General features: G+C 45.6%; 11 protein-coding genes across 11 annotated transcripts; 3 read left to right on the top strand and 8 right to left on the bottom strand.

Annotated features, from left to right (window-relative positions):
- Window positions 1-199: 199 nt before the first annotated feature.
- Window positions 200-1,675, top strand: EDB93DRAFT_1080301 (stretch-activated cation channel Mid1; the record flags this gene model as incomplete). Its single annotated transcript, XM_041445524.1, has 3 exons — window positions 200-560; window positions 613-1,029; window positions 1,080-1,675. The coding sequence occupies 3 exons, from the start codon at window positions 200-202 to the stop codon at window positions 1,673-1,675; spliced, it is 1,374 nt and encodes a 457-aa protein (XP_041310335.1).
- Window positions 1,676-2,598: 923 nt separating this feature from the next.
- Window positions 2,599-3,055, bottom strand: EDB93DRAFT_1247682 (uncharacterized protein; the record flags this gene model as incomplete). The annotated part of the gene is made up of 2 exons (XM_041452621.1): window positions 2,599-2,736; window positions 2,789-3,055. 2 exons carry the CDS (start codon window positions 3,053-3,055, stop codon window positions 2,599-2,601), a joined length of 405 nt encoding a protein of 134 aa, XP_041310336.1.
- Window positions 3,056-4,340: 1,285 nt separating this feature from the next.
- Window positions 4,341-4,905, bottom strand: EDB93DRAFT_1101782 (uncharacterized protein; the record flags this gene model as incomplete). Its single annotated transcript, XM_041447131.1, has 2 exons — window positions 4,341-4,586; window positions 4,639-4,905. The coding sequence occupies 2 exons, from the start codon at window positions 4,903-4,905 to the stop codon at window positions 4,341-4,343; spliced, it is 513 nt and encodes a 170-aa protein (XP_041310337.1).
- Window positions 4,906-9,436: 4,531 nt separating this feature from the next.
- Window positions 9,437-10,751, bottom strand: EDB93DRAFT_1239143 (uncharacterized protein; the record flags this gene model as incomplete). The annotated part of the gene is made up of 7 exons (XM_041451597.1): window positions 9,437-9,560; window positions 9,617-9,762; window positions 9,823-9,951; window positions 10,006-10,138; window positions 10,209-10,292; window positions 10,503-10,562; window positions 10,612-10,751. The coding sequence occupies 7 exons, from the start codon at window positions 10,749-10,751 to the stop codon at window positions 9,437-9,439; spliced, it is 816 nt and encodes a 271-aa protein (XP_041310338.1).
- Window positions 10,752-12,191: 1,440 nt separating this feature from the next.
- On the top strand, window positions 12,192-12,755 carry EDB93DRAFT_1247684 (uncharacterized protein; the record flags this gene model as incomplete). Its single annotated transcript, XM_041452622.1, has 2 exons — window positions 12,192-12,329; window positions 12,381-12,755. The coding sequence occupies 2 exons, from the start codon at window positions 12,192-12,194 to the stop codon at window positions 12,753-12,755; spliced, it is 513 nt and encodes a 170-aa protein (XP_041310339.1).
- Window positions 12,756-13,804: 1,049 nt separating this feature from the next.
- EDB93DRAFT_1080388 (uncharacterized protein) lies at window positions 13,805-14,246 on the top strand (the record flags this gene model as incomplete). Its single annotated transcript, XM_041445530.1, has 2 exons — window positions 13,805-14,094; window positions 14,150-14,246. Coding segments are annotated over 2 exons (387 nt in total), but the record flags the coding sequence as incomplete, so codon positions are not given.
- Window positions 14,247-14,928: 682 nt separating this feature from the next.
- Window positions 14,929-17,007, bottom strand: EDB93DRAFT_1101784 (uncharacterized protein; the record flags this gene model as incomplete). The annotated part of the gene is made up of 13 exons (XM_041447132.1): window positions 14,929-14,993; window positions 15,066-15,097; window positions 15,146-15,219; window positions 15,386-15,445; window positions 15,493-15,740; window positions 15,865-15,921; window positions 15,966-16,084; window positions 16,247-16,271; window positions 16,323-16,575; window positions 16,627-16,699; window positions 16,747-16,767; window positions 16,859-16,947; window positions 17,005-17,007. The coding sequence occupies 13 exons, from the start codon at window positions 17,005-17,007 to the stop codon at window positions 14,929-14,931; spliced, it is 1,119 nt and encodes a 372-aa protein (XP_041310341.1).
- Window positions 17,008-17,392: 385 nt separating this feature from the next.
- EDB93DRAFT_1264423 (HAD-like domain-containing protein) lies at window positions 17,393-17,817 on the bottom strand (the record flags this gene model as incomplete). Its single annotated transcript, XM_041454217.1, has 3 exons — window positions 17,393-17,452; window positions 17,511-17,675; window positions 17,728-17,817. Coding segments are annotated over 3 exons (315 nt in total), but the record flags the coding sequence as incomplete, so codon positions are not given.
- Window positions 17,818-18,961: 1,144 nt separating this feature from the next.
- On the bottom strand, window positions 18,962-22,110 carry EDB93DRAFT_1264425 (PRP8 domain IV core-domain-containing protein; the record flags this gene model as incomplete). The annotated part of the gene is made up of 9 exons (XM_041454218.1): window positions 18,962-19,154; window positions 19,210-19,610; window positions 19,658-19,696; window positions 19,727-19,903; window positions 19,957-19,988; window positions 20,012-20,729; window positions 21,363-21,434; window positions 21,490-21,521; window positions 21,573-22,110. The coding sequence occupies 9 exons, from the start codon at window positions 22,108-22,110 to the stop codon at window positions 18,962-18,964; spliced, it is 2,202 nt and encodes a 733-aa protein (XP_041310343.1).
- A 1,221-nt stretch (window positions 22,111-23,331) lies between these two features.
- Window positions 23,332-24,906, bottom strand: EDB93DRAFT_1264427 (ribonuclease H-like domain-containing protein; the record flags this gene model as incomplete). The annotated part of the gene is made up of 3 exons (XM_041454219.1): window positions 23,332-23,694; window positions 23,779-24,597; window positions 24,652-24,906. The coding sequence occupies 3 exons, from the start codon at window positions 24,904-24,906 to the stop codon at window positions 23,332-23,334; spliced, it is 1,437 nt and encodes a 478-aa protein (XP_041310344.1).
- A 69-nt stretch (window positions 24,907-24,975) lies between these two features.
- On the bottom strand, window positions 24,976-26,262 carry EDB93DRAFT_1264429 (PROCN domain-containing protein; the record flags this gene model as incomplete). The annotated part of the gene is made up of 4 exons (XM_041454220.1): window positions 26,016-26,262; window positions 25,705-25,962; window positions 25,488-25,649; window positions 24,976-25,437 (listed from the first exon to the last, which is right to left on the bottom strand). Exons 1-4 carry the CDS (start codon window positions 26,040-26,042, stop codon window positions 24,976-24,978), a joined length of 909 nt encoding a protein of 302 aa, XP_041310345.1. The 5' UTR covers window positions 26,043-26,262.
- Between the last annotated feature and the right edge of the window lie 423 nt (window positions 26,263-26,685).

The raw sequence follows: 26,685 nt of genomic DNA on the forward strand, positions 1-26,685 counted from the left end.
ACGAAGCTTCAATTTGAGTGACTAACAGTTACATAAACAGTTCGTTACAAGTAAGTAATAGTTGCAGCCATCATCATCATGTGCAGCCACTTCAACTCGAACCTACTCGATCGAGTGACCTGACAACGATATCTGTTGCCAAAGTCACCCAGCACTCACTTACGGCTGCTGACCGTCGCGACGTCCACGGGCTTCATCGATGCGCACACTTTCACGGTCTCTTTGGTATCTTATACACGCAGCACTCGCTCAAGTTAGTAGTGCACAAGAGTCACTCACTCTCAATACTCTGTATTCTTTTTCCGGAGCTTCTCTGTCTAGTGATCCTACATTTTATCTTCCACAGGCTCAGCAGCTGACGGTGTCCGTCGCCATTTGCTCCACCGGAACGACATCTCCAACATTTTTGGTGAACAACAACACAGCGTCTACCACCGATGTTTTTGAAATCCAATTATATAGCGGATTCGGGAACTGGACTGGCACCACGCAGCAGGGTGGATCATTAGTCGTACAAAATGTCGGTCAGACCTCATTTCAAGTTGTCGCATCGACGGGAGGTATGTACACCGAATAAACTTTGAATTCAATAGTTATTCATACTGCCAGTAGCTCTTGTGCACGAAATAATTCCTGCACTCCCTTTCCTGGGAGATACTACCAATACGCAGGTGCTGATATTTTCGCCTCCGATCTCACCCATTGAATCCTCGCCGTCCACGTATCCCAACTATACACTTCCACCTGCAAACCTCTCAAACCCTTCACCGCCATCATCGCCTCCTGCATTATCTCTCGTCATCGCGCCCACTTCCTCCGGTATTGCATCTGGCATGCAGACAGCATGTAGCATCAACTCTACTTCCTCCTCAGGTTTGGTAGTAAGCAACGATCTCTGGCTGCGCAATAACGACGGGTGGAGGTCTCAATGGCTTATTGATGACTTGACACCGAGCACGAACTACACCGCATATGTTATCCAGGACCAGGTAAAATTGAGCGGACCAATATATTTCACTACCAAATCTCGTGCGTTTCCCCCTTGGTGTAGCATGCATTCGCTTATGTCTCCGTATCAGCATCATTCCCCTGCCCCCTCGTGCACTCCCTTCCATTTTGTCCATCTACATCATACGCTGTTCCTCTTCCCTTCCCCCAATCCCCCGCATCATCTTACGACTCTTCAAATCTCCCACAGAGCGTATCAGACCCCCTTCTTCAGTATATGACCAACTTCACGACCATGCTTCTCACATTTGCATGCGGGCGCGACCTATACTCCCCTTTGCAGACCTGTGAAAGCTGTCAGGAAGCATATCGCGCTTGGTTATGTTCCGTATCCTTCCCCCGATGCGCCGAGCCCCCATCAAGTTCTTCCTCGCCATCGTCCCCAGTGCCAGCATTGACTACGCCTCAGAGCGGTTCGAACGCACGCAACCCTTTCCTGCCCAATGTTTCATATTCATACCAGACGGTCTTGCCTTGTCTGGAAGTTTGCAGTGCTGCTGATCGCGCATGTCCATATTTCCTGGGGATGAAATGTCCGACTGCACGGTTTAATGCAGCAACAAGCTACGGTGTCGGATTTATCGACGGGACACAGGGTGTGCTTGGAGGTGGAAGCACAGGTACAGCTCAAGATCGTTGGGGAAACGTTTGGTGTAATCCTAGTTGACTTTTAATATCTGTCAACTTGTATGGCAATTTTCGCTGCGAAGGCTTAGAATCACCGTGAACGATGGATGGCTGATGAAATGTGAGCACTGTAAGAAGCTCTCCAACTATCTGATCAAATGACACTGCAAGTAAGTTTGAATTCAGCCAACCAGACTACGTCACAAGTACTTTAAGCTACTAGGCGCCACTAAAAATTCCGGCACGAGAATCGTCTGTGTACGTCCGTTACTTGCTAATTAACACTGCAGCTTTACTCATCCAAATTCTTGTCGCAGAAAAGGGTGTGACTGAACGAGATGTAAATCTCTCAGCGACTCGTCTTTCTTCACAATAGAGTCAATCCAGCATCAAGTTCGTACGGATCCAAATGAATTACCGATCTACACGCTAGAGAAACAACAAGCTAGCGCCAGTGGCATGCATGCATGACCGTGACGCAGCGGGATGAGGTTGAATACTAGAATCCGCTCGTGTGACTGACCTTTTCCTTTCTTACTTGTCAGATAGTTATTTTGCACCGTATCACTACTAGCCCGTCATTGACATTGGGATATTGCTCGCCCCCGCTATGGGCAAGGACTTCCCGACTAACTCCGGCCTAGTCAGATCCAGCACCTGGCGGGAGCACAGGCGGGTCGTACATGGCATAACTGACGGACACGGTGGTGTGGTGGACCAAGATGTTCATTTTAGAGGCATAGCACGGGTGTTTACATACAGTACCTACAACAATTTTGACCCGTAACTTCTGCACGTTCTTGGTATTTGAACAATGCAAACTAACATTTTCCCCAAGCTTAGAATACACGAGTCCTCCACTCGTCTTTCATACGATACGCCTCTGTGATAGTCTGAGGAGCAGCCGCAGACTGAAACCCGACTCTGAGCATGGCCTCGTGATGACTGCCACAGGCATCGTGGCTAGATTGCTGTTGCGCATACAAACAGGTGCTGTTCTCGACATGCGATGCCAATATTCGCGCCTTTCTGCCAACCATGGCGCTGGGAGTGAGAAAGCTCCTGCACACGGCTGTTTACAGTGATGTAAAAAATGCGAATCTGTGATGATGGAATTACATGGCATCTAACGGCTGGCCTCAGAAACACGTACCTCCTGTAAGTCGTTACTCGCCACGGCTGCGATGGGCGTGTTGATACGAGCAGCGGGTATGTTGCTGTTAGTGAGCTTGAGCAGGGTATAGCTCGTGCTCTTCGGGTCGTTCAACGACATTTCGTAGATCTGATAGTCTTTGTTTTGAAAGTAGACGCGGAGTTTCCCATCATCGTGTTGCACTGCGCTCATAGTGGTCCCGACGAAGCTGGTGGGCAGAAGGTCGGACATATTTGTGGACTGTGAAACAGCTGGTGATTCAGACATGGTCGCTACAAGAAGTGAAAATGAATATGAGAAGTCATGGACGTGCTGCTGACTGTGACTCACTTTGGTACTACGAAGGTCGTTGATGCGATGAAAAGTCAAGCAGGGAATAAGTCTTGCTTTTAAACGGTAGGCAACCCCTATCTGAAGAATAGTGCGGATATGGATGTTTCTTTGCTGGGAAAAAAAATAAAATAGCATGGAGCCATGACGGTGTCTGGGCACGGATCTGACCGTCATCCACAGAATCTGGGACAAAAGATGAGGTCACCGTGGGCCCTCAGAAGTACTACGCACACCCAGGCCCGCATTTAATGCAAAAACCTTGACTACATAGTCAGATGATAGTCAGTCACTTCGCTCGCAGGGCAACATGTGACGCACCTCCGGGCCAGAAAATGCGTACACTTGTTCGCGAGGGTGCTTAAGTCGCACTCAGCCCACTTGAAGAATAAATGAAATGAGGGTCTCACAGTGTCTGGACGCGGATCCGACCATGATCCAGACGATACAGTCATTGTGTGCCATCAAATAAGTGACATGCCCACCCAGGCCTGCATGCAGAAAGGATGGTTCATTCACGAGGATGATGTGACAACTGTATTTGAATATCGATAATATTGATGTAATTATATTCGGATGACACAATTGAAATATCACCAGCTGGAGCCCTATGCTGTTGATGTCGTTCTGCATCGCCTATATCGCTGCCGATAGTGTGACAGGCTGTATTCCTTATGGCGTATGGTTGCTACTTTGAACACATAACCGGCATAAACATTGAAGATGATGCTGTGACTGGGAAGAGCAGACTCGGAGGGTGTGCAGATCAACGGTGGGAGGGTTGTTGAATGGCCAGTGAAGAGCGTCATATCAGACAGTGTCATAGACAATTAACAGGGTTCAATGACGAAAAACACAGACACCTTTATAGTCGATGCGGCTATTTTCTAATAACAGTCCGAAAGCTGTGGGGACAACATAAACGTAGTCAACAAGAAGCAGGTCAGCTTAGTAAGCCTTTTTAGGTTCAAACGCGATCACGTGCAGCTCAGCTCAATTTCTCTCGAGCATCACACAATATTATAATCTGTGGTGTGTTTTTGGCCTGACTCATGCATGTCAAAAAAAAGTTCTAAAGTCATCTCAGTCTGATCACAAGTCTGAATTCGTTGATTCATGCCTATTGTCTTGCGTACATACAAACCTCTGGTATTAATAGTACTGATACATCCCAGTGACATGATCACTTTCTGCGCAGGGAAGCAGAAGTACACTATCCAAATTAGAGTACACGGGTCTTCCATTCATCTTTCACAGTGTAGTAACCTTCTGTGATGGTCTGGGGAGCAGTCATGGACTGGAACCCGACCCTGAGCGAGGTATCATTGGGAATGAACCAGCCTTGTGCATACAAGCAGGTGCTGTTCTCAACAGCAGTGCCAATATTCGTGTCTTTCTGCCAACCATGGTGCTGGGAGTAACAAAGCTCCTGCACATGGCTGTTCACAGTGATGTAATAAACACGAATCTGCAATGATAAAATTACATGGGATCGAATGGCTGGCCTCAGAAACATGTACCTCCTGTAAGTTGTTACTTGCCACGGCTGCAATGGGCGTGTTGATACAAGCAGCAGGTATGTTGCTGTTAGTGAGTTTGAGCAGGGTATAGCTCGTGCTCTTCAGGTCATTCAACAACATTTCATAGATTTGGTAGTCTTTGTTTTGAAAGTAGACACAGAGTTTCCCATCATCGTGTTGCAGTGCGCTCATAGTGGTCCCGATGAAATTGGTGGGCAGAAGGTCGGACATATTTGTGGACTGTGAAACAGCTGGTGATTCAGACATGGTCGCTATAAGAAGTGAAATGAATACAAGAAGTCATGGAGGTGCTACTGACTGTAACTCACTTTGGTACTACAAAGGTCATTGATGTGATGAAAAGTGAAGCAGGAAATGAGTCTTGCTTTTAAACCACTAGACAACCCCTATCTGAAGAATAGTGCGGATATGGATGTTCTCTCATTGGGTAGAAAATGAAATAGCATGGAGTCATCATGATGGTGTCTCGACAGTATTCTAACTTCTGACCGTCATTCACAGAATCTGGAACAGAAGATGAGGTCACCCTCAGAAGTACTATGCGCACCAGGCCCGTATGTAATCTACCGATGTCAGCTGTTGGTCATGCTTACAGGACAGTGCGTGACATACATCTGGAGCAAAAGGGCTGAACATACAATGATTGCAAATCTAGCCTCGGTGGTAGAGTGAATGTGGATATTGTTAGTCAAGACAACTGCTGTCAAATAAAGGTTACTTCATGCCATAGGGCAGTGCATGGCACCCCTCTGGGTAAAAGGTGCTAAACTCAGAGAATGTCGCTTCACCAGGAAAGCGAATGTGGATAATGTTAATTCAGAACACTTTGGGAGACTGCGCCTGAACAAACCATCATTCTCCTAGGCACATATGTCGTCCTTGGTCTTCTACGTGCTTGATACAAAATGAGGAGTCTCCATGGTGTCTGGGCATGGATTGCACATGATCCAGAAAATCTAGGGACCAAGATGAGAGCATTGTGCATCATGAAATAAATCATGTCACTTCATGCTGTACGATAGAACCCAGGCCTGAGTGTACTGATGGAGGGACCATGACAACATAATCAGATGACAAATCCTAGTAGTCAATCTGTTCACAGGGTAGGCATAATACCATCACTGACACCTTTGGGCTAGAACTTTAGAAGAGCTGAATCTGAAATAATGGCAAATTTGCGTGGGACAGCTAATATCGTGAATGTAAGAAGGTGAGGCTGTTCTGCATTCCAGCTATTGCAACTGTCAGACAGAATTTACGTTAAGGCTCCATCGTATGGGCACTGATTAACACTATGCAGTAAACATCGATTTTTCAAACTGGCGAAGAAGGAAACAGACTCACCAGAGCCAGAGTAAGGCTACACCATGACATTGCATTAAGTCAGTCTCGGTCTCAATATGTTCAAGTACTGTCACGGTAGCCTTACAATCACTGGTAAAGATCTAGAACGCTCCTGCACATTTATCAAAGATATATCCTTGAAGTGCTCGTGGTACTCGTTCATCTGGAAAGTTGGAGAGTGCTCCACCAATGTCATAGTACTACGTCATCAAGAGCATCACTGAAACTGGCCCTCTGGTGGCTAACAGATGGCACATTGGACATTAAAAATACACCCACAATGTTAACTCTCTGCTGCAGTGCCAATGATTGATACCTCCTGCTCACTACTTGCTGTGCAGGAACTTGATACATTGCCAAAGAACGGACATTGATGAACCACGAGTCAGCTAGTAACGTGAGGAGGAACTCACCAGCAGGTATGCCTTCCTATGACCATCAAAATCACCCTAATTATGTCTTACTGGCAGAGGTCTTCTGCACCCCATGTGGTTGTTGGAAGGCGGTAGTTGATATGCAGGGTCCATACAAAGTGGGTACACTGTACGTGCCATATTAATGTCCTCAAAGCTGACATGTCAAAAGCAAAGAACAAAGACGGCACACAAGACAGCTATGACATTTTAAGCTCCACCAGAAATAATATTAGGTAAATGATAACATATCATTGATCTCCTGATCAATAACAATGAACTATGCCTCGCACATCAGCCCGTTTTAAAGAGTTAATCTCTGCTGGGCTCAGCAGAAATTGTACTACCTAGTCAACAATGTTTAGGTAGATCTTAGCACGACCTATGCTGCTATACTTGCAGAGCAAGTGCGTTTGATCCTAAAGGGATTGCTAATTGGTATTAGTAGTAAAAATGTGTCAGAAATGCAAAGAACAGAATGTCCGATGGTGCGAAACGATGTCCGAAGGTAATCTGATGATGTCTGAAGGTACTTATCCAATGTCCGAAGCCAAAGTGCGATGTCCGAGATTTTGGACTTTTGGACTTCACGACAATAGGTCGGAACTTTATAACGAGTGTTGGATTGCGAGCGGTATGCGTGAGTATAACGAGTGACGGAGTATGACGGTGTCACGAGTACCTTTAACAAACCACTATTCTTTCTTGAATCTTCCTAAACGTCAATACACAGCGCCTAAGATAAACCCTAACCCTACCCTGAAAGCATCTATCATTCCCGAAATACCTTTAGCGCCCACAACACGTGTCTTCGATGTGACTGATGAAGAAGACGAGTTCTTTGATTGTGAATAGATTAGATTAGATACAATAAGATAAGATATGGTCACGTGATACTTCTTTAATATTCTACGATGTTCTATGGTACGATTCCCTTTCCCTTTTTTATGATTGGCTAGTAGTTATATCTCAGTTTCAATCTCAGTTTCAATAGTTGTATATAGGTAGCATGTCTTGGTCGATAGTTCCTTAGTTCAAACCTCTTGTATCTACACTGTAGCAATCCAAGACGTCCTTGCTCATCATCCTTTCTGTTGTGATAACCTTAGTCCGAGTCCTAGTCTCTGCCCAGCGTTAATTCGTTATTGGGTTGTGACATTAGGTTTGAACTATAGGAGACTCCAACTCTCGCATACCGCTCGCATCCATTACTATATCCTTTGAAGCCTTGGCTGACCAATCGGTTGACCAACGATTCAAACGATCATCTCTATTCGTCGTTACATGTGTCTCCCAGCAGCACATTTGCATGAGACATACATCTAACATCCATTACACATTTTATCTTGCCCGGTCTAAACAACCGTGACCCTTTTCTCTGGAAACCTTTCCTTTGCTCGCTTGAGCATTTTCTACCAATAGTCTTTTGTAGTTAGTAGTCCTATACCAGGCCCTGCCTTACATTGCAGCCGCCAGTATACGGAGGTGTTGACGACATTAGGTGTCTCACTACAACTTGAAGTGCTGGCCCAAGACCCTGCCTGCTTCACGTTACTATAGTTTCTTTTTTACGATTACCTTTTCCTTCATCAGGAAAGCGACGCGAAAATGGTAAAGTGTTAGAAAGGTTTATTTAAAGTAAAATTCGTACAATATATATCACAATTGTACTTCAAATGACAGAGCTTTGAATACCTGGACTACATTGGATAGAAACCACCAAATGCACATTTGTGCAGTCTCGTTGCAATTATTTGCCATTTTGTCAACAGATTGCAATACCCACCAGCCGTGAGAATGAATTATTAAGTTGCCCAAAGTCACCACAGTCACCTAGTTGAGCACTAGCGGTGATACACTATCATTCTGCCATGCCCTGGTTGTGGTATGTGACCTTTGGCTGTTGCGCAATCTCTAGATGAATGCTAACATCAGATAATTTTTTATATGGCCGGACTGCTTTGGATCAAAGCTGCCAATGGCCCAAATGTGTAAAGCGATTATAATGCAGTTTCAATCCGCATATCACATGCAACCTATGCTTTTCAATGGAACTTTGACAAATCCTCCCTTGATGTTGGCATTAGGTAAAGTCTTGCAACATTAGTTTGTTTTGGACCAAGTTCCCTTTGGTACAAGGATGCGGAATGATGATGATGTGGTACTATCCACCAGCTTACTGCTAAGGTATGGTCATGAGGTGCAAGGTGAGTCAGTCATTCCATTCTCTACAAAATCTTAATAAACTCTGGCAGTAGATAAGGTCTTGTGACATTAGCGTGTTCTGGACCGAGTTCCCTTCAGTACATGGATGTGGGGTGATGATGATGTGGTATCATCTGCCAGCTCACTGCTGAGATATGGTTGTTAGGTGCAAGGTGAGTCAATCAGTCCATTCTCCACAAACTGTTGATGCACTCTGGCGCTAGATAAGGTCTTGCGACATTAGTGTGTTCTGGATTGAGCTCCCTTTGGTGCAAGGATGCGGGGCGATGATGACGCGATACCATCTGCCAGCTTACTGCTGAGATATGGTCATTAGGTCCAAGGTGAGTCTGTCATTCTGTTCTCTACAAACTCTTGATAATCTCTGGCACTAGATAAGGTCTTGTGACGTTAGTGTGTTCTGGTTCGAGTTCCCTTTGGTGCAAGGATGCGGGGCGATGACGACGCAATACTATCTGCCAGCTCACTGCCAAGGTATGGTCATTAGGTGTAAGGTGGGTTAGTCAGTCTATTCTCCATGAAGTCTTGATAAACTCTGACACTATATAAGGCCTTGCGACGTTAGTTTGTTCTGGACCGAGCTGCATTCGTTACAAGAGTGCGGGACAATGACGACGTGGTACCATCTGCTAGCTTGTTGCAGAGGTAGGGCTATTACAATTTATCTCAGCTTATTTCAGATCATTATTGGCTGTAGGTCTATCTTCTGGTCACTCGAGTGCTCTAGTTGACGACAACATGCTTATGCTTATATTAGTTGTAATTTATTATACGAAAACATGTTTCTAGAAAGACTACGATGAAATTAAGTTTGAATCTGTAGCTTGTTTGATCACAAGACGTTTGAGCCGTATTTTCGATAAGGCACTGTTGGCGCTGATAGGTCGTTTAGTGGCAGAGGAAGTGGGAAACACTTGGCTGGCACATAACAATGCATGAGCCTCAGTGATATAACAAAGAGTAATAAAAAATACCGATTCCACCAAGTGAGTAGGTCATCAACCTCCTTAGATTCCTCAGGATCTTTGAAGAGGTTGAGGAGGCTATGATAAAACGTTTCTGAGTTGGTTGTTGTGTCAGTCCTTGAGAACACCAAAGAAGAACTTATAGCAAATCGGACCTTCGGTTGCATGTATGTCAGCTATCAGCTATTCAACGAGAAAGACATGCATCGACGAACCTGAGTTGCAATGTAAGCTATGGACGCGATGGTGACAGAATTCATGCCATGAAGGTGAGCATTCCCAGACCACGTGGCTTTTGGTTCTTTGTCGACCGAACTTGGAGATGTAAAGACATGCTTGTAGGCCTGACGTGCAAGCAATCAGTAGTGAACTATGTAAAAATACATTTGCCTACTCACACATACCAACAAGTGGCTCCTAAGAAGACCGCACCATGGGTCATCCGCATCAAATGTATGGTGGGCATATAAGAAAATGGGCCATTGGTCCCCACAGACTAACATTTCGCCACTTCGGAGGTTCTCTCTCGTTCTGTTGAGAATCAAGCGCAAAAAATGTTGTCAGGACTACCAATGCTAGAAAAAAGAAAAAGAAAACATACTCTGTGTCCTTCCAGTCCAACCCAGCAGGACAAAGCAGTGATCCGGTGAGCTCGTGGTTGAATCCCCGATTGATCTTTGAGTTCCTGTGTAGGGGGGGGGGGGCTGAATTGCTGCCCCTTTCGGAGAAATCCAATCGAGCACTGCAGTCTTCAACATTTTCGTATCATCACCTCTCGCACCTGCAGCTCCCTTACCGATCTATGAATTGTAAGCACAAAGTCTAGCCATGCAGAAAACAACTCACCAGCTCTCCAACATGAATAATTTCCTCCTCAGACCCGGTTTTCAGTCACTCCAACAGGCCGGGATAAGAGTCCAAGAGCTGTTCGAAAACTCGATGTTCTCGTCGTTCTCTACCAAAAAATCAGACAACAGTAAGTCAATAGAGACAATGTGTTTCACTCAGCAGGGAAGTCTTCCAAAGGAGTATCTTCCATCTGCTCCAATCTAAGGATGCTGTTGGTGAGTAGAGAAGGATAATTACATAGTGCAAATACTGTTCGACCGAAGTGACGCCCATGGGATATAAGAGGATCGGACATAGAGCTGGGCGACAGAATAAGTCTGCAAAACCTGTGTCAAACAAGGGAAGCATATGCTTTTTTGCGGGGTCCCATTTGAAGGGCCGATGTAGCACACTTGCTCGGAATGGTAGATATGGTCTCTTGCGTGGTCATGAGAGCTCGCGAGTCAAAAGTAGCTCGAGCATCACAGATACTAAAATCTAGCTTTTTATTTCCAGCAGCGCACCACATGATATTCCAGTAAGTGGCGTACCTGATAGCAGCCAAGCAGTGGCCAGGGTGGCTGATGGCTAGGCAGTAGCCGCAGTGATTATGGGCCAGGATGGCCTGCCAGAAATGAACAACCTTTCATCAAATTGCGGGGTGCCTGATGCCAGTCAAGCAGTGGCCAGGGTGAGTGACAGCTAGGTATTAGTAGCCACAATGATGGGATGGCCTACCGGGAGTCGGGACCAAGTAACCTTTTGTAAAATTGATGGTGATAAGCTCCATGGTCCAAAAAAAGTGCTAATAAAGGACTCGAAGGATAAAAGTGTTCTTGGACTTTGCATCTTCTTGTATATCACAGCTAGGCTACCATTGCCTATGCTGAACCTGGATATGCAACAATCATCATCGTATCAGATCTCTGGACATGTTATTAATCTGAACCTCCGGTAAACTTAATGGCTTACTTGTCAAAGACTGGACTTGCTAATTCTATGTGTCAGGATTGAGTTAGTGCACAATATCACTAACAAACAAAGTGGCAGGTCCAAGCCTGAGGAATTCGCCAGCGTAAGGTAAGTGTCAGATACTAAGGTGGACGACATCCAAATCCAGCCACATTTTGTATCACCTCCGTGTACAGGTTATTTCACAAACATACTGCACATTAGAGCCTATTAGCATGCAAGAATGCATTCCAGATACCTTTGGCTACAATGTGATGGAAAAAAAATCAAAGAATATTTATTTCCTGTGATGTTATTTCAACTTTTATGAAAAGTGTCCAAAACACCTTGAATAGTCTTCAAACACAGACTGATGAGAGAACATAAATTTGACATTGAGAATTTGGCCATGTCACGTGATATATAATCTTACATAATCCACTAAAAATGCGAAGCAAAGTCTACCAGGAGATTGGCTCACAAATCTCAATAAGCCAGCTAGGGGTCACAGAAAGACCTGCATTAAAAATAGGCTCAAGAACCTGCATAAAAATCCCCCTAAAGTCAAGTCCCAAGCACCAGAACCTGTCAAGTCAAGCACATCAGAGCCTGGAATAGACTGTGACTCCGAGTCAGAAGCATACACTTCTGATCTTGAGTTGGAGGACAGTGAAGATGAGGTTGTGCAGGAAATTCAAACAGATTCAGACCTTCTTGCCTTTGCTGCCAAACTCCAGCAGCACATGACAGTATGGTTAGAAAGGAGAGGGAAAGATGAGAAGCCACAAAGAGAAAACCAGTCTACATGGGAAACTCAGACCAGACAAAACGGAGGCAGAGACTCAAGGGAAAGAAAATGGAGGCTGCTGGATTCCCATCCATAGTGTCATTCTTCCAAAAAAATGCAGAACCTGAGAGCAGCAAACAGGAAGACAGAATACAGGTGCAAAATAACGGATGTGAAATTGGAATATGCTGAATGATTTTCCGTCAGATTACCAATGGCAACCAGGTGCAAGGAACCAGATATGTCACAGCAGATCCGGATATTGTTGAGACCCAACAGCCATCTCAGTCCAAACGAGTCACAGATCCACAAGCTGATGTTGCAGCTGATTCAGATGCAGAATCCAAGTTCCCAGCCACATTTGACCTTCTGGATCATCGAGATCTCCCAGCTTTGCGAAGAGCCAAGGCTGAATTGATAGTGAGGCACAAGAAAGATAATCTCAAAATGTTTATCTGTGCTCGTGTCACCAGTATGATTGCTCTTATCAGTCTGTATATTGATCCAGAGCTTGGATTTGGGTGGACGAAATGCTCTAAGCTTGCAGCAGAAGCAACTGGAAGAGGGGTCAATCATGCCTGAAATTTATGCAGATGGGTTGTGGACTACATGCGATTTGGGACACTGCCCCTCCATAGATATAGCCGAATGGGAACCTCTATCCTTCAAGATGAGGACCTTGCACAACATATACATCTCCACCTCCAAGGCATTGCAAAGGATGGCTACGTGAAAGCACAAGACATTATGGATATTATGGCAACTGCAGAGATGAAACAGTACCTAGGCTCGAAGACTGGCATCACCATTCGGACAGGTCAGCATTGGCTGCATAAGATGGATTGGAGATACAGGAAGGCAACAAAAGGAATGTACATTGATGGCCACAAGCGGGCTGATGTGGTTGAATATCGGAAAGGATTTTTGATCCGCATGAACAAGTATTCAAAATGGATGACAACTTACGATCACTAATGGAAATGTCCTATCCCTGCCCACTGGAATTGATCTTGCTGCTGGAATCTACCCACTCGTCAAAGTGACCCAGGACGAATCTACATTCATGATGCATGATAGACGACAGACGAAATGGGACCACAAAGACACAAAGCAACCAGAGACAAAGGGTGAAGGGCCCTCATTGATGGTTTCAGGCATGTTGACTGAAGAATGGGGAGAGTTGAGGCATGGCAACAGGTGCATTGAAGATTTACCATCATTCCCAATTGTAACTTTGCCTCCGCAGTGAATCCCGAGTGCTGTTTAAGCCAGGTAAAAATCGAGATGGATACTTCACCAACGATGACCTTGTGAAACAAGTTGATAATGCAATTGATATCTTCGAGGAGAAGACTCACGGTTTCAAACGAGCCCTGTTCTTGTTTGACAATGCAACATCGCATCAGAAATGGGCACCTGATGCCCCAAGTGCAAGAAAGATGGTGAAAAACCCAAAGCTTGGGTGGACGTGTCACCCAAATGGACCAAAAATGCGGAATACAACCTTACAAGATGGAACACAACAAAACCTTTACTTTCCAGACAATCACCCCACAATGCCTGGGTGGTTCAAAGGCATGCAAGTCATTCTGGATGAGTGTGGACTCTGGCGAGCAGGGCTTCGTGCATAATGCAAAGACTTCAAATGCGCCGAAGGTGCCATTGATTGTTGCTGTCATCGCACATTGTTCAATCAACCTGACTTTCAGAACATCAAATCACATCTCGAAGAACTCATCACTGCCCATGGACATCTGTGTGACTTCTATCCCAAATTCCACTGCGAGCTCAATTTTATTGAGCAATATTGGGGTGCTGTCAAGCTTCTGTATCGCTCGGGTCCTCGGGTCCACAAGATGGAAGATATGGAAAAGCATGTCAGTGCATGTCTTGATGATATTCCGTTATTGCAGATCCGAAGGTAAGCTTGAAACAATCTTCAGCCAAACAACCACATCTAACAACACTGTCTCCAGGTATGCAAATCATTCCGCAAGGTTCATGGATGCATATACCAAGGGTCTTACAGGGCCACAGGCAGTTTGGGTGATGAGGAAATATCACGGACATTGAGTCGTTCCGAATTCTATCTTGGAGGCTTTAGACACAGCAGGAAAGATATGACTGACTACAGCGTATATGATTTTGACAAGGCAACGGCAAAAGAAAAGATCGCAACTGGCAGATTTGGCCGTGGGAAACATGACATAAGCAATGCGGCACAGTGGTTGAATCAAAATGTTGTCTACCTTATCATCAATCATTTTCGAAGCTCATCATAGATCAGAGAGGTAAATATTGACAAGGACTGCCCTATGACAGAGAGCCATGAGGAGTCCATGGCTGATGTTAAAGAACGACTGTGACGTGCAGAGTTGGGTTGCACGCGACTTGAAGAGCTGTACAAAAAATACAGGTTGCATTGGCTGGAAGAAAATTATTGTGCCAGAATCTTGCAGGAATATGTGCCAAATGTAACCAGTACATCTCCTGGTCAGATCACATGGGATGCCCCTTCTCCCATTCAATGTATGTCCGGTGTGTGCTCCCCTTCAATAAACTGACTGTCTTTCTTAGCGGATGACAACAACAAATTTGAGGACCTAAGTACAGAAAAAATACCGTAGTGTTACCGTGTCGCATGATGTTGCGGTGCAGACAACATTGGTGACTCCTATCTTCGTAATGCAACTCGTGCGGGACATATCCATCCTATATTTGCAATACTCTCGCAGAATAATTTCAGGACAAGATGTTACTGCGGCCGTATCCTGGCCAGGCCAGGACTGTAACTAGCAATCACCAATATAATTAAAGAACCTACCACAACACCGAGCGTAGTGAAGCACACAATCATTAGAGGTGTAGATGGTCTGAAGTCTGAAGCAACACCTGCGAAGAATCCGAGGATGGAGCTTGTCATACTACCGAACCATAAGTGACACAAATAATCATGATTGAAGTTTGCTTACCTCAATACACAAAAAGAAGTCAGTATGCTTGTAATGACGACAAGCATCGCCATCCTCTTTTGCAGGTAATATACCTGTCCAGTCAGTAATATCAGGCTTGTTCTTGAGAAAAAATAGTGTGAATCGAACCACAAAGTCAATGGATCTCATTCTCTCGCTGAAATGTTGCACCATCATGCCAGCAAAAATGCAGCCAACACCGAAAAGTAAAGAGCAAGAACATAATGTCTGTGAGGTTACTGTTGTGCCTAAACCTGGAACAGCAAGGATGGCAATGTCCAAGGCCATGGAGACACCAGCCTGTGGGTGAATAAGTGGGTGGATACCCTCATTGATGTAGTGCCTACCAAGGTAATTTGACTTTTCGTCTGATTGCTAAGATTGTCGACAAAGTTTTTGACCTCCACTCCATTCACGATACCATCAACGGAAGTCCTCTTGACACTTTTGATCGTGACCGGCATGCAGAAGACTGTAGCTGCAGTATTGCTCATGAAACAAAGAAGTTTACAGTTTCTACGCTTCTCTTTCACTGCATGGTTCCGAATCAGTCGAGCTTCTGGTTGGTTGTGGCAGTTAAGATACTGATGGTGCCCTAAAATGTTCATTTACTTGATGACGATAGGGTTTGTGAGAAAGCAATGCACGTAAGATGTATAAAATTCTACCTGTGAATTGGGATATCAGTACTTGAATTCAGCTTTCCAGGGCTCACATACAACAGAACACGATACCGGTTTCATGTATGAGCCTGTTGTCTGCAAGGTCTTCTGTTTCTTCATTATAAAAATGCTATGCAGGACTAGATACAAGTACGAACCGATACTGGCTAGATGTTCAATGATTTGCTCCATTTGCTCCAGGGTCCAGAATATCGAACCGGCTGTGGATTGACTCAACGTAATTGCTTCTGTGCCTGCTAAGCGATTCTTGCCATCCCTGTGATATAAAGCTTGCCTCCAATATAGCAAATAATTTCTCTCTGTACGCTTCTCACAACCGAAACATCCATCGACGACTGCTGTGGAAAGAATTCAAAGTGTTTCCTGCCGACAGTGAGAAGTCTTTTGATCAATCAGGTTGGCACATCCGACCACTTACCAATACTGAGCCTCAAGTTCAAGTCCTACATGATTGCAATCGGTCTCAAAGAAAAATTCAAAGATAAGGTACTGACTCTTATGTTCCCATTGGCTTGGCTGGACACAGTCGCGGAAAAGAAGGTAACCGTTTAGTTCCTCTATCCAGGCAATGATATGCTGGTCCAGAACCACATAGTAATATTGGAACTTTTCTTCTCCTCTGAACATTGTTGGATGAACAACCAGTATCCACACATCTTCTTGTGTCACAACTCGTAATGCATCGACAAAGTCATCGATCTTCTGGAGATCCTGGTACTGCCTTAGGTTTACCGAAGTATATGTTCCCTAAATTTTTATTGAGTTTATCACTTATACGATTAGCTAGGCAGCACTCACCTTGTCCTTATGATAGTAGTATGTACCACCTAACAGGTGGACAAATTCCTCCCAATTCCCATATTTTAAGGGCCTGTTGATGGCATTGAAGTGAATCCATTATGAAGAAAAGAAACTAACCTAGGGACATCAGTTTTCTTCCTACCAATGGAAGTATCTTCAGGTATATCATCACTAATTGTACGCAGAAAAAGTCAATTGAATGCAATCCTACTCGCAGACGGGTACTCACAGCATCATCACTTCAGCGTACCGCGGAAGTTGCATTGGCCAAATACCAACCGCATGATTGAGAATCTGTTGCTGAGAACTGTAAGTTGTCTAAACCGTGTTAGACTCTTGATCATGAGCATGTCCAAGAGGCACAGTTGAGCTTACCATGTTCAAGCCAGGAACCTGTGACTGAAGGTTGTTTGTGCCGTAGTAGTACGGAGAGTACAAAGACAATCAAACCAAACTTCCTTTTTGGGAGTTTTATGACGTAGTCATCAGCGCCCTCAACTCAACAAGTAGACCAGAAAGCAACCACAATGACAAGTTCCATAGATATCATAAGTAAATTATCGATATATATAGCCCACAAATATATTTATGCTGCGAGCTAGAGGTCTATATCAGAGACTACTGCCCCCACAGCAGTAGACAGACCCTAAGTATCAAAAGAAAGTGTTAGGACGGCACCTTATGCCAGCAGAAACTTTTTGCCCTACCCACTGGTGCAGTATATGTAGGTTGGCAGAATTATCCATGTTCTTGCAGCCCAACTCAAAAGCCTATGCAAAACGGCATTGTAGATATCGAGATGGTCCATCACTGGATCTGCATACTAAATGAGACGAAACAAGGAAGAGAAAGACATCAGTTAAATTTTAGAACCCGGCCACCTGTAATGAATGCATGGAACCCAGACTTGCAGTGTACACTACTACTTCGTACAGCTCACCCATCTGCCGAAGAAACTTGTCTACTCCTGGTCGCTTCTGTACATACATGTTGTGCCATTGATGCTCAATTTGGACAGGAACGACAAAGTCTGGATCTGGTATGGGCTGACAGCAAGGTACGTCAAAAGCAGGTATAAAATTGGAGTGAAAGATATACCATGATGTTAATATGGACGAGGGTCTCGTTCAGGTCAAGCACTAAACACTTCTTGCCAACATGTTTAGGTGCGATGGGTGGGAGAAGTGGCCATGGCTTTCTGTCCTGTAAATTCCAAGTCAGAAATATATTCATTGGACTACAGATCCACTCACAGAGCCCATGAGAATGCCTGCACCCCCATTCCTGATCAGCATTTCATCTTCCTCACTTAACTCATCAAACGAAACATCATCTGACTCGTTACCATGTTCGGATGGGCGACTTGCAGAGGTCTTTAATACTTGACCAGGAACAGAAGAACCTGGCAGTTGTACGGCCCTACTGGTAGCGCCTGCAGTCTCTAGCAAGTCCTTAAGAGGTACAGCAGGTTGACCTGAGGATGCGACCGGAACTACCAATGCGACCAGTGCTTTTTCAGAAAATTGCTTCACAGCATTGTCTGCGGTCTTGTGAGCCAGTAAAGTAGGACCCGACCCAATGCTTGCCACACCATCGACATCGATGTCATGAGCTCGGGAATCACCTCTGATGCAGCAGAAGAGCTTGCGAAAGAATGTGGCCAAGAATCTCTCTTTGGGTTTCTTGACACGTTTGATCTCAGAAGACTCTACAAATGAAGCGTGATCTTTAGATTGAGAGCGAAACTGGAGACTGCTGCGCCTGGAATAACTTTGTGAAAGGAGTGTGGATGTGCCTGCAGATTCTTCGTGCTTTTCAAGTGCCGGAGATGCAGTAGATGATGAAGAAGTATATGCAGCACTGCCTACATTCTCTTTGGAAGAAATAGAGGGACGAACACGTGGTGGGACCTACCAGTCAATGGCATGTGGCGTCCTTGATAATGAATCCTTCAAAGGCACGGATGCAGCAGCTTTTTTGTAAGCTGTAGATTGAGTATCTGATGGCATGATGATTACAGTCCTGGTATCTATCAGGAGAGCGTCGTCAAATGAGAGGTCCTCAACAAATGACAAGCAGGATGAGTATGAGCAGTAAGCTTGAAGGGAGGTATTGAACTACTGCGATTGTGAACAGTTGATATAAAAAGGGGAGAGTTGATGCAGGGACCTACTAGTACTAAGACAACTTGAAGGCCGTGGTCCAACCGCAATGTGCCTACAGTGTTGCCTCCCGTTAAGCAGCACTTGCGACCGTCAACCTAAGCATCAATTATTTGCGGCCATGCGGAAACAACAAGGCAGCGCCAAAAAACGTTACATATTGTGTTCTGTCAGCCGTAATGTGGATCCAAACCAGGTACAGGCATCTTGGATTCAGACATCAGCTTGGCTTGAATGGTGATGTCTGTGGGAGAAAGATGACTGAGTTCAAGTGCTTGCGTCTTGACCCACCCAGAAGGTCCGAGATCTTTGAGAAGGAAGTTGTCCCTCAGCAACTGGTTGGGCAGCTCAACGCTATTGTTACTTTCACGCCGAGGTACTCATTGATCTCCTTGACCTGCTTGGTGATACACTGTACAGGAAGGCCGCAACCTGAGTGCGAAGATCTGCTGCAGTGATGAATGCCCACAGGATGTTCTTCAGCAATACATGGGTGTATGAAGCAGCGTCGTCCTTGATATCATCATTGGAGACATAGATATGTTGGAGATGGAGAGGAAGATGTGTAGCAGAGATGGCACGGACACGCCAATCAGATTTGCTACTAAACACCTGAAGTTGGTTGTCATGATGTTCACCGTGAACATTGGTGGTCTGAGTTTGCACAGCGGTAACACCCTGCGCCTCATTACTCTTTTCAAGCTCAGCCATCTGCTGGCGCTGTACAGAGGGAGTGGCAATCTCTTGACCAAGAATGATGTCACAAATTTCACTCGCAGTCAAGGACACGATGTTGACGCTGTTCCGCTTGCCGAAATCCTTGGACTCGATGAGTCAAAGTTCAAAAAGTGTGTGATATTACTTACTGCCAGTATAAGATCCTTCATTGTGACCTCAACCTTGATCTATTCATCATCTGTAAGAGTGGGCCAGACGAAGTGAGGCTCTGTAATGGTTGACTTGTCCAGGTGCAAAATAATCTTCGCCTTCTCATTGTTGACGTGCAAGCCACAAAGGAGGAGGATAAGACAAGAGAAGGCAGTGTAGCTGGACACCGACTTGAGCCAGTTGTCGTACAAGCTGAACAGTACCATTTGAGGTTGTGTGGCACGCTGTGAGAAACAGCATCAGCAATGAAGATGTAAATATGCATGGACCCACTTACTAGGAACTGAACTTCTCCATCTTCATGCAAGCCTGGAAGGGCAGTTGTAACTCACTTCCCTTGATAACTATGTTCGGGAAATCAAGTAAATGAACCTCGAGAGGGTCCAACATGCCCTTGTGAGTGATGATGACCTGCTTTGGCTGTTCTTCAACAGACAGTGAACGAACCAATGCAGCCACTTCTTCAGCAGTCTTCCACTTTGCGAGTTGACTGAGATGCTTTTGGCCAGCCCAGACACTGGTGTGGATGATCTTCAGGAACAACTGTCCAGAACGTGGGTTGAAGATAAAGATGGCGCTGTTAATCGGTTTAGTCATCAAGTTACCTTTGAACATCTTGTGGATAGTGACACGATACACATTAGTGTCGTCGACAAACCAAATGATCTGGTTTGAAAATAATTCCGAATAGTTCTGGCTGTTGAGATAAGGCTCTGTGGGCTCAGAAGAGTACAACTGGAGACCCTTGCGAATACGCTCATGCAAGACGTGGCATGCCAGATTGGCCTTCATGATCTTGGCCATGGCTTGCTGAATCAGAGGCTTCATACCGGGGAACCAGTTGCCATATGCAGACCACAGGTTATAGGCTAGATCCATGCTGATCATAACACCAGTTGGTGAGGGGTAGATACTCATGGAGTCGGACATGTAGTCCAAGAACTTGGCACGAGTACACCACTTGATATCATGGGTGTCGAAGTCACCCCACCGAAGCTGAACGTCAATCCAATACTTGTTGCTGGTCATGCCATCCAAAATGTCCTTGTTCTAAAAAACGGAGAGATCAGATCAAAGTCCAATGGGGTATTGAAAGTGACCAACATCTGTGACTGTTAAGATCGTGCTCAAAGGTTCAATCCGAAGGGCTTGGCTTCAGCTCGTGTGCTGCGCCCCTTACCCTGAGTACATGCCCCTAACTTCCGAAGGCTAATGGACGATGTCCAGATTCCGATTGTCCGATGCGCAGGAATTCTGGCGGACGTTCGGGAACAGGTGATAAGACTAATCCGGACGATGTCCGAACTAGAAAGGAAACAGCGGAGGACTACCAAAGGTAGAGGCGGAGATGATAAGTCTATTGGGATCGACCCTAAGACTAGCAGAGGTCGACGAGAGAATAACTCAAGTCAAATGGAGGGGAGAATGAGCAGAGTCTAAGATAATATTCAAACTAAAGATGTACATAGATTCTACAGGGTTTATATACTATGGAGGACTTAACGGAGGACAAGCCAGCGCAGTCCGAAGCTATGCAAGGACTGTGGACGGAGGTTATAGAAAAGTCAAACACTAGTCTATCGAAAATAGTAAATGAACCCAGAGATGAGAACAGAGGAAAATAAAGGCGGAAGTGAAATGAGGTATGGAAAATAATATAGTCTAACTGGAATAGGAACGTACAAAGGGATTAGGCATGGAAGTTAGACGCGGGTCAGATCCGAACATAGATAGAAGCCGGTCAGATCCGGAAATCTGGAAATGATGTGTGTGATACGTCCGGGTCCGGAACGCAGGATATGACAGTGACCAATGAAGGCCAAGAGATATTCCATTTGTAGGCTGAGAACATCAAGATATCAGTGCAAGATGAATTCATCTTGTAACTCTTACGAGGGTGAATAGTCTCCTTCTGTACTGTCTCAATCTGGAGAGGCTCTAGCTCCTGATCAAAGACCTGACACAAGTCCATGACTACACTTTTGTGAATCTTCTGCCACAAGTGCGCACGGAAGATCTGAATCAGCAAGATCTTGAGGGTGGGAATCTTGCTGTGCATGAAAATACCCGTCAGATCAAGCTGGACCTGGAAACCGACATAGATGTTGGCGCGGTTGATGGTCGGACTCCACCAAAGCGTGAATCGACGGTTAGGGATCTGGTTAAGACCTGACCTCTGGGCATTGGTAAGTTTCTTGTATCGCATAGACTCTTCGAATCCAGACACTTTCTCCCAGAAGAGACCCTCCCAGGTAGGGAAATAAGTTCCTTTAAAGAGCATGTGCTCCAAGATACCCTCAACACCGCCCATGCCAACCTCGGTCATATGCCAATGTATGGCGATCCTTTTGGAAGAGGGTGTTGATATGAGGAATACCATGGTCCCAGCTATCTTCAAGATCTTCAAGGGTGACGCGCCAATTCTGGGCATTGGTGTTACAAGAACATCTAGACGCTTGGGCCCCTACCATTTTTCTCCTCATCCTCCTCATATCAGCCCTCGCGTCATACCCTTACCCCGACCTCACCCTCATCATCCTTGTCATTCTCGCATTCCCTTTCGCCCTCTACCTGTCGCTCCAGCAGAGCCAGTACATTTGGCCGGATCCTTTTGCTGACGAAGCATACCCTTGCTCCATTCCTCCACCTGACTGATCCTGTGGACAGTCCCCCTGCCCTTACCGTCTGGACGGTAACCTATGATATGATGCATGACGTATTCCCTTTGCCCCTTTTCCCTTTCTTGATCTCTGACTCAGTGCGCAGTCGCACATGCGACTTATACTTAGATCCGCAGCTGCACAATTGTGCCCCTGCGCGTTTCACTTCTTATTTCAACCTTTGACTCACTTTCTTATCTAGCACGTTCTGCCTCGCCCATGTCTCAACGCGAACGTGCTTTCCTTTTATGGTTATACCCTTTACCGTTTGCCTCTCTTGGTAGTACAAGTTATCACCCACTAATACGTCTCCTGTCCTCTATATAAACTCGCTACCATGTACTATATTCCCTAACTTGAATCTACTTGGTTCTTGACCTCCTACTCTCACCAGAGTGATCCTTTCTGCCTAGCCAGCAGTCTATATTCTATCTTCTTATCTGCTCTTCGCGGATAAGCCTATAGTCTCGATCTTTACTCATCGACTTCGTCGACGAGCAAAGCCCCTGTTAACTAGTCGGACTTCCGTCCTTCTAATTAACAACGATCTTACGATTAACCTTCGGGTGTCATAACCCTTGGCAGATACAGCTCATCATCTAGCACCCGCTTGACGTAAGCTACCTGATTTGGACATAGGCGTCAAATCTTACTTGCTGAAGCCTCGCCAAGTAAGACCCCTAACCTTGGGCAAGCCCAAGGACGTCCTCGACCGTTGACAACACACGCTCTGTTTGAGCGTCGCCAACAGATACCATCCAAGTAACAATTGGCCTCCTTCCACTTCATGGAGTATTCGGACCAAACACGAGCCAAATCCAAGAATTCTGCCTCCCATGGCTGAAGATATCTGTACAAGTTCAGAATCAACTGGTCCTCCTCGTCAGTCATACCAGCACGGAAATGCATCACTGATCAAACAAATTGTAAGCCAGAAGATGATTATCAAAGAAGAGAGTGAACGAACCTCCAATGTCAGTTTGCTTGGACCATCACAAGTCACTCTGCGGGATAAGAACGTGACCCATCAAAAAAATTCCAAGACCACCAAGCTCCTTTGGTGTGTAGAAGACAACAGGAGGGAAATGGGATGGCATCTTACTGTTTAAGCTGATCTTGACATGAGTTTGAATCTTGTTCTCTGCCTTGACAAGAGAGCCCAAAAGCTCATTTGTGTGGATGACAGCCTCATGGTAGTAGGTTATCAAACCGATCAACGCAGTGTTCCACTTGTTGACGATCTTCAAGAAAGTGGTGGAACCGGAGCTCATAAGGACCTGACAAATACAGTTATTGAATTGCTGGACACCGTCATCGGAGACACGGAGGAACGCCTGCGCAGTTCTCTCTTTGGTCTACTCGTTGGTGAGATTCCACACAGCATCCTTTGATGAGAACTGCTCGCCACCCATCGTCCTAATCTTGGGCAAGATACAGACCTCGAACCCGCACATCAAGAACAACAACTGTGGGTTGTCCTTTGAGTAAACACTGACAAAGGTGGCCTCCCACTCGATGGTGGTGAGTGAGCGCGGCAGGCTGTTCTTAACATTCCAGAAAACTGCTCTTCCAAGGTTAATATCATGTTTGATGAGACACATACGACAATCTCGAGGCCAGCAGCATTTGTTGTTATACCCGATGACGTTGTTGTTGGTCAGGTCAGGGTTGGCGCTAAGATAGCGTTGGATCAAGTCCCTTGCCTCATCCACACTGAAGCGGAAGAGAATGTGTAAGCGATCAACATAACGGGAGTATAAGTGGATGGGGTGACGAGTCTCGGTTGCTGAGTTGCAATACTGCAAAAAGTTGTTAGGCATCTGTGGAGGACCCACCATCTCGCTAGCTCGCTGCAAGCCAAGAATGAGGAGATCAAGGACGAGACCGTAGTACTGGAAGATGAAGGCAGAGAACTGAAGACCACGGATGAGACCAAATGCATTCATATGTGCCATGTCCTTGTAGGTCAGCACGGTGTTGTTCTTCGCAGTGATGTAGTCTGCCAAGTTGTGATCAAGAATGAGACGGAGGAGACGGTTCAGCAAGGTCAGGTCGATCTTCTCATACACCTTGGAGAAGATGGTCTCCATCATCATGTTGCACTCGCCCTCGCTCGTCTCCCAGATATCTGTCAAGTTGTTGATGCCTTGGCACCACTTGTACACAAGCAACAGCGGTGGCTCTGTGTTGGCAGGTTTGATCCAGGCAGGGAACAACCCTCTTTTATCTGCCTCGAAGAAGAGGAATTGATCGAGATACTGTAAAGTATCAACGTCAGCATGGCATATAACAGAGTAAATGCTGAAACCTACAGTGTCGGTGATCTTCTCAATGGGCTCAATGTCATAGCACGGAATGAGTTTGTCGTACGTGTCAAAGAACTCAATACCAGCCTCCTTGAATGCACACTGGGTAACAAGCAATTGCTTGATGTGCAACAGACATTCGTGCGGATTGTCATACACCTGTTCAATGAGGACAAGCTCCTCACGCTGCAACTGATTAAGACGACCCTTGACTGAGTAAGCCTCCTTCAGTTTTTCAAGTGCAAGTACAAGCAATTTCATATCGTGCTTGTACGACAGAGGGCTAGAGCAAACAGTAAGTTTAAAATGTGCAAACCATGCCTTGCTTGCTTATGGGAATGGTATAGGAGCAAATTTACGGCTCTCAAGCCAGTGAACAGTCGCTGTGTAAATTGCAATGGCCTCCTCCACACTGATGTACGGCCCATCCTTCAAGTACCCATGCTGCCTTTCCTGCTCTGCTTTCAAGTACAGGCATGTCATCCGACCCAGATTTTTCTTCACTACTGCCTTATCAACTGTAGCACCTCGATGGATACGCTCCCGATTATAATGTGCCAAGCACCACCAATCAGCTTTGCTCTTGATGTACTGCAGAATGATGTTCTCAATCGCAGTGGGCATTCCAGGGACTTTCCATGGAATGTTCGCTTTCCGGCAACACCACGCCTCCGAGAGATGCTGCAAAATTGTCTTCGACTTGTTTTGTTTAATAGACTCAGGCATCATGTCGAGAATGTCATGCATGACAGCCACACATAACTTGAGGTCATAGTGAGACTCAACACATTGCTTTGTCACAGTCTTCGCAATGCCCTTGCTGTTGTGTCCCTCGAACTGACGCGCAAGGAGGTTACCAAGCCAGCACTCGAGTAATGGTACAATGCCTCACATGAAGAAGAGCCAGACACGCCAGCCAGGAGCCCCTTGCCGACAGGGCCAGTATTAAAGCAGTAGTAGATCAAGTGCTTGAGATCTTTTGTCATGCAAACTTGTCTCATGAGCTGGATGAATAAAATTAACAAAATAAATTTCACCTATAACCGAGATTATGCGAACCTTGTACTTGTACCGATACATACCAGTCAATGCCCCAATGTGTGCAAAGATATACTGCAGTGCGTCTACAAGCTGGAAAGCATTGACATTGCCAAGGTGGAACTGAACATGAGCATCAACAACAAGCTTTGTAAGGCACAGAATCTCGCGACATAAGTGGAAGGCGTTTCCGAAGCAAGACTTTTTGCGCTCCTTCGTAGTAAGCATCTTCACTGGCTTCAAGTTCATGTTATAGTCGAAATGCAAGTAGTTCAAGTTCTGAAAATGAAAATTAGCTTCAATGTACCCCGGCGGTCTCTGAGAAGGCTTACCTTTCTGTGGATAAGGAGATTAAGCATGTTATACCCTTGTCTGCACACCTGCAAACCAGCTTCCACTCAGTCAAGTTTTGTTGTCTGAGAGAACTTCGTCGCCTTTAACTGCCAGAAGAGATTCTTTTTAGTCATTGCCTTCTCAGGTCGACTCTTGAGTTCATTGAGGACGAAACACTTGAGCAATTTCTGGTACAATACGCGAACTTTGACTGGCTGGTTAGGAGGACAATGCTCCAGATACCAGTTCTTCACCAGAGGTATGTCCTGCGCATGACACATATGGCCAGAGCACTGATTATAAGGCTCAGGCACTGAATGACAGAGGGCTAGAGAAAACGGTAAGTTCAAAATGTGCAAACCATGCCTCACTTGCTTACGGGAATGGTATAGAACCAAATTTGCGGCTCTCAAGCCCGTGAACAGTTGCTGTGTAAATTGCAACGGCCTCTTTCGCACTGATGTACGGTCCATCCTTCAAGTACCCCATGCTGCCTCCCCTGCTCTGCTTTCAAGTACAGATGAGTCAATCAATCTAAGCACCACTAATCAGCTTTGCTCTTGATGTACCATAAAATAAAGTTCTTGATCGCAGTGGGCATTCCAGGGACTTTCATGGGATGTTCGCTTTCCAGCAATGTCACGCCTCCCAGAGATGCTTCAGCGGGCC

This window comes from Suillus bovinus (genome assembly GCF_016758785.1).
Source record: "Suillus bovinus strain UH-Sbo-P2 chromosome Unknown EDB93scaffold_11, whole genome shotgun sequence".
In the NCBI taxonomy this organism is placed as follows: domain Eukaryota; kingdom Fungi; phylum Basidiomycota; class Agaricomycetes; order Boletales; family Suillaceae; genus Suillus; species Suillus bovinus.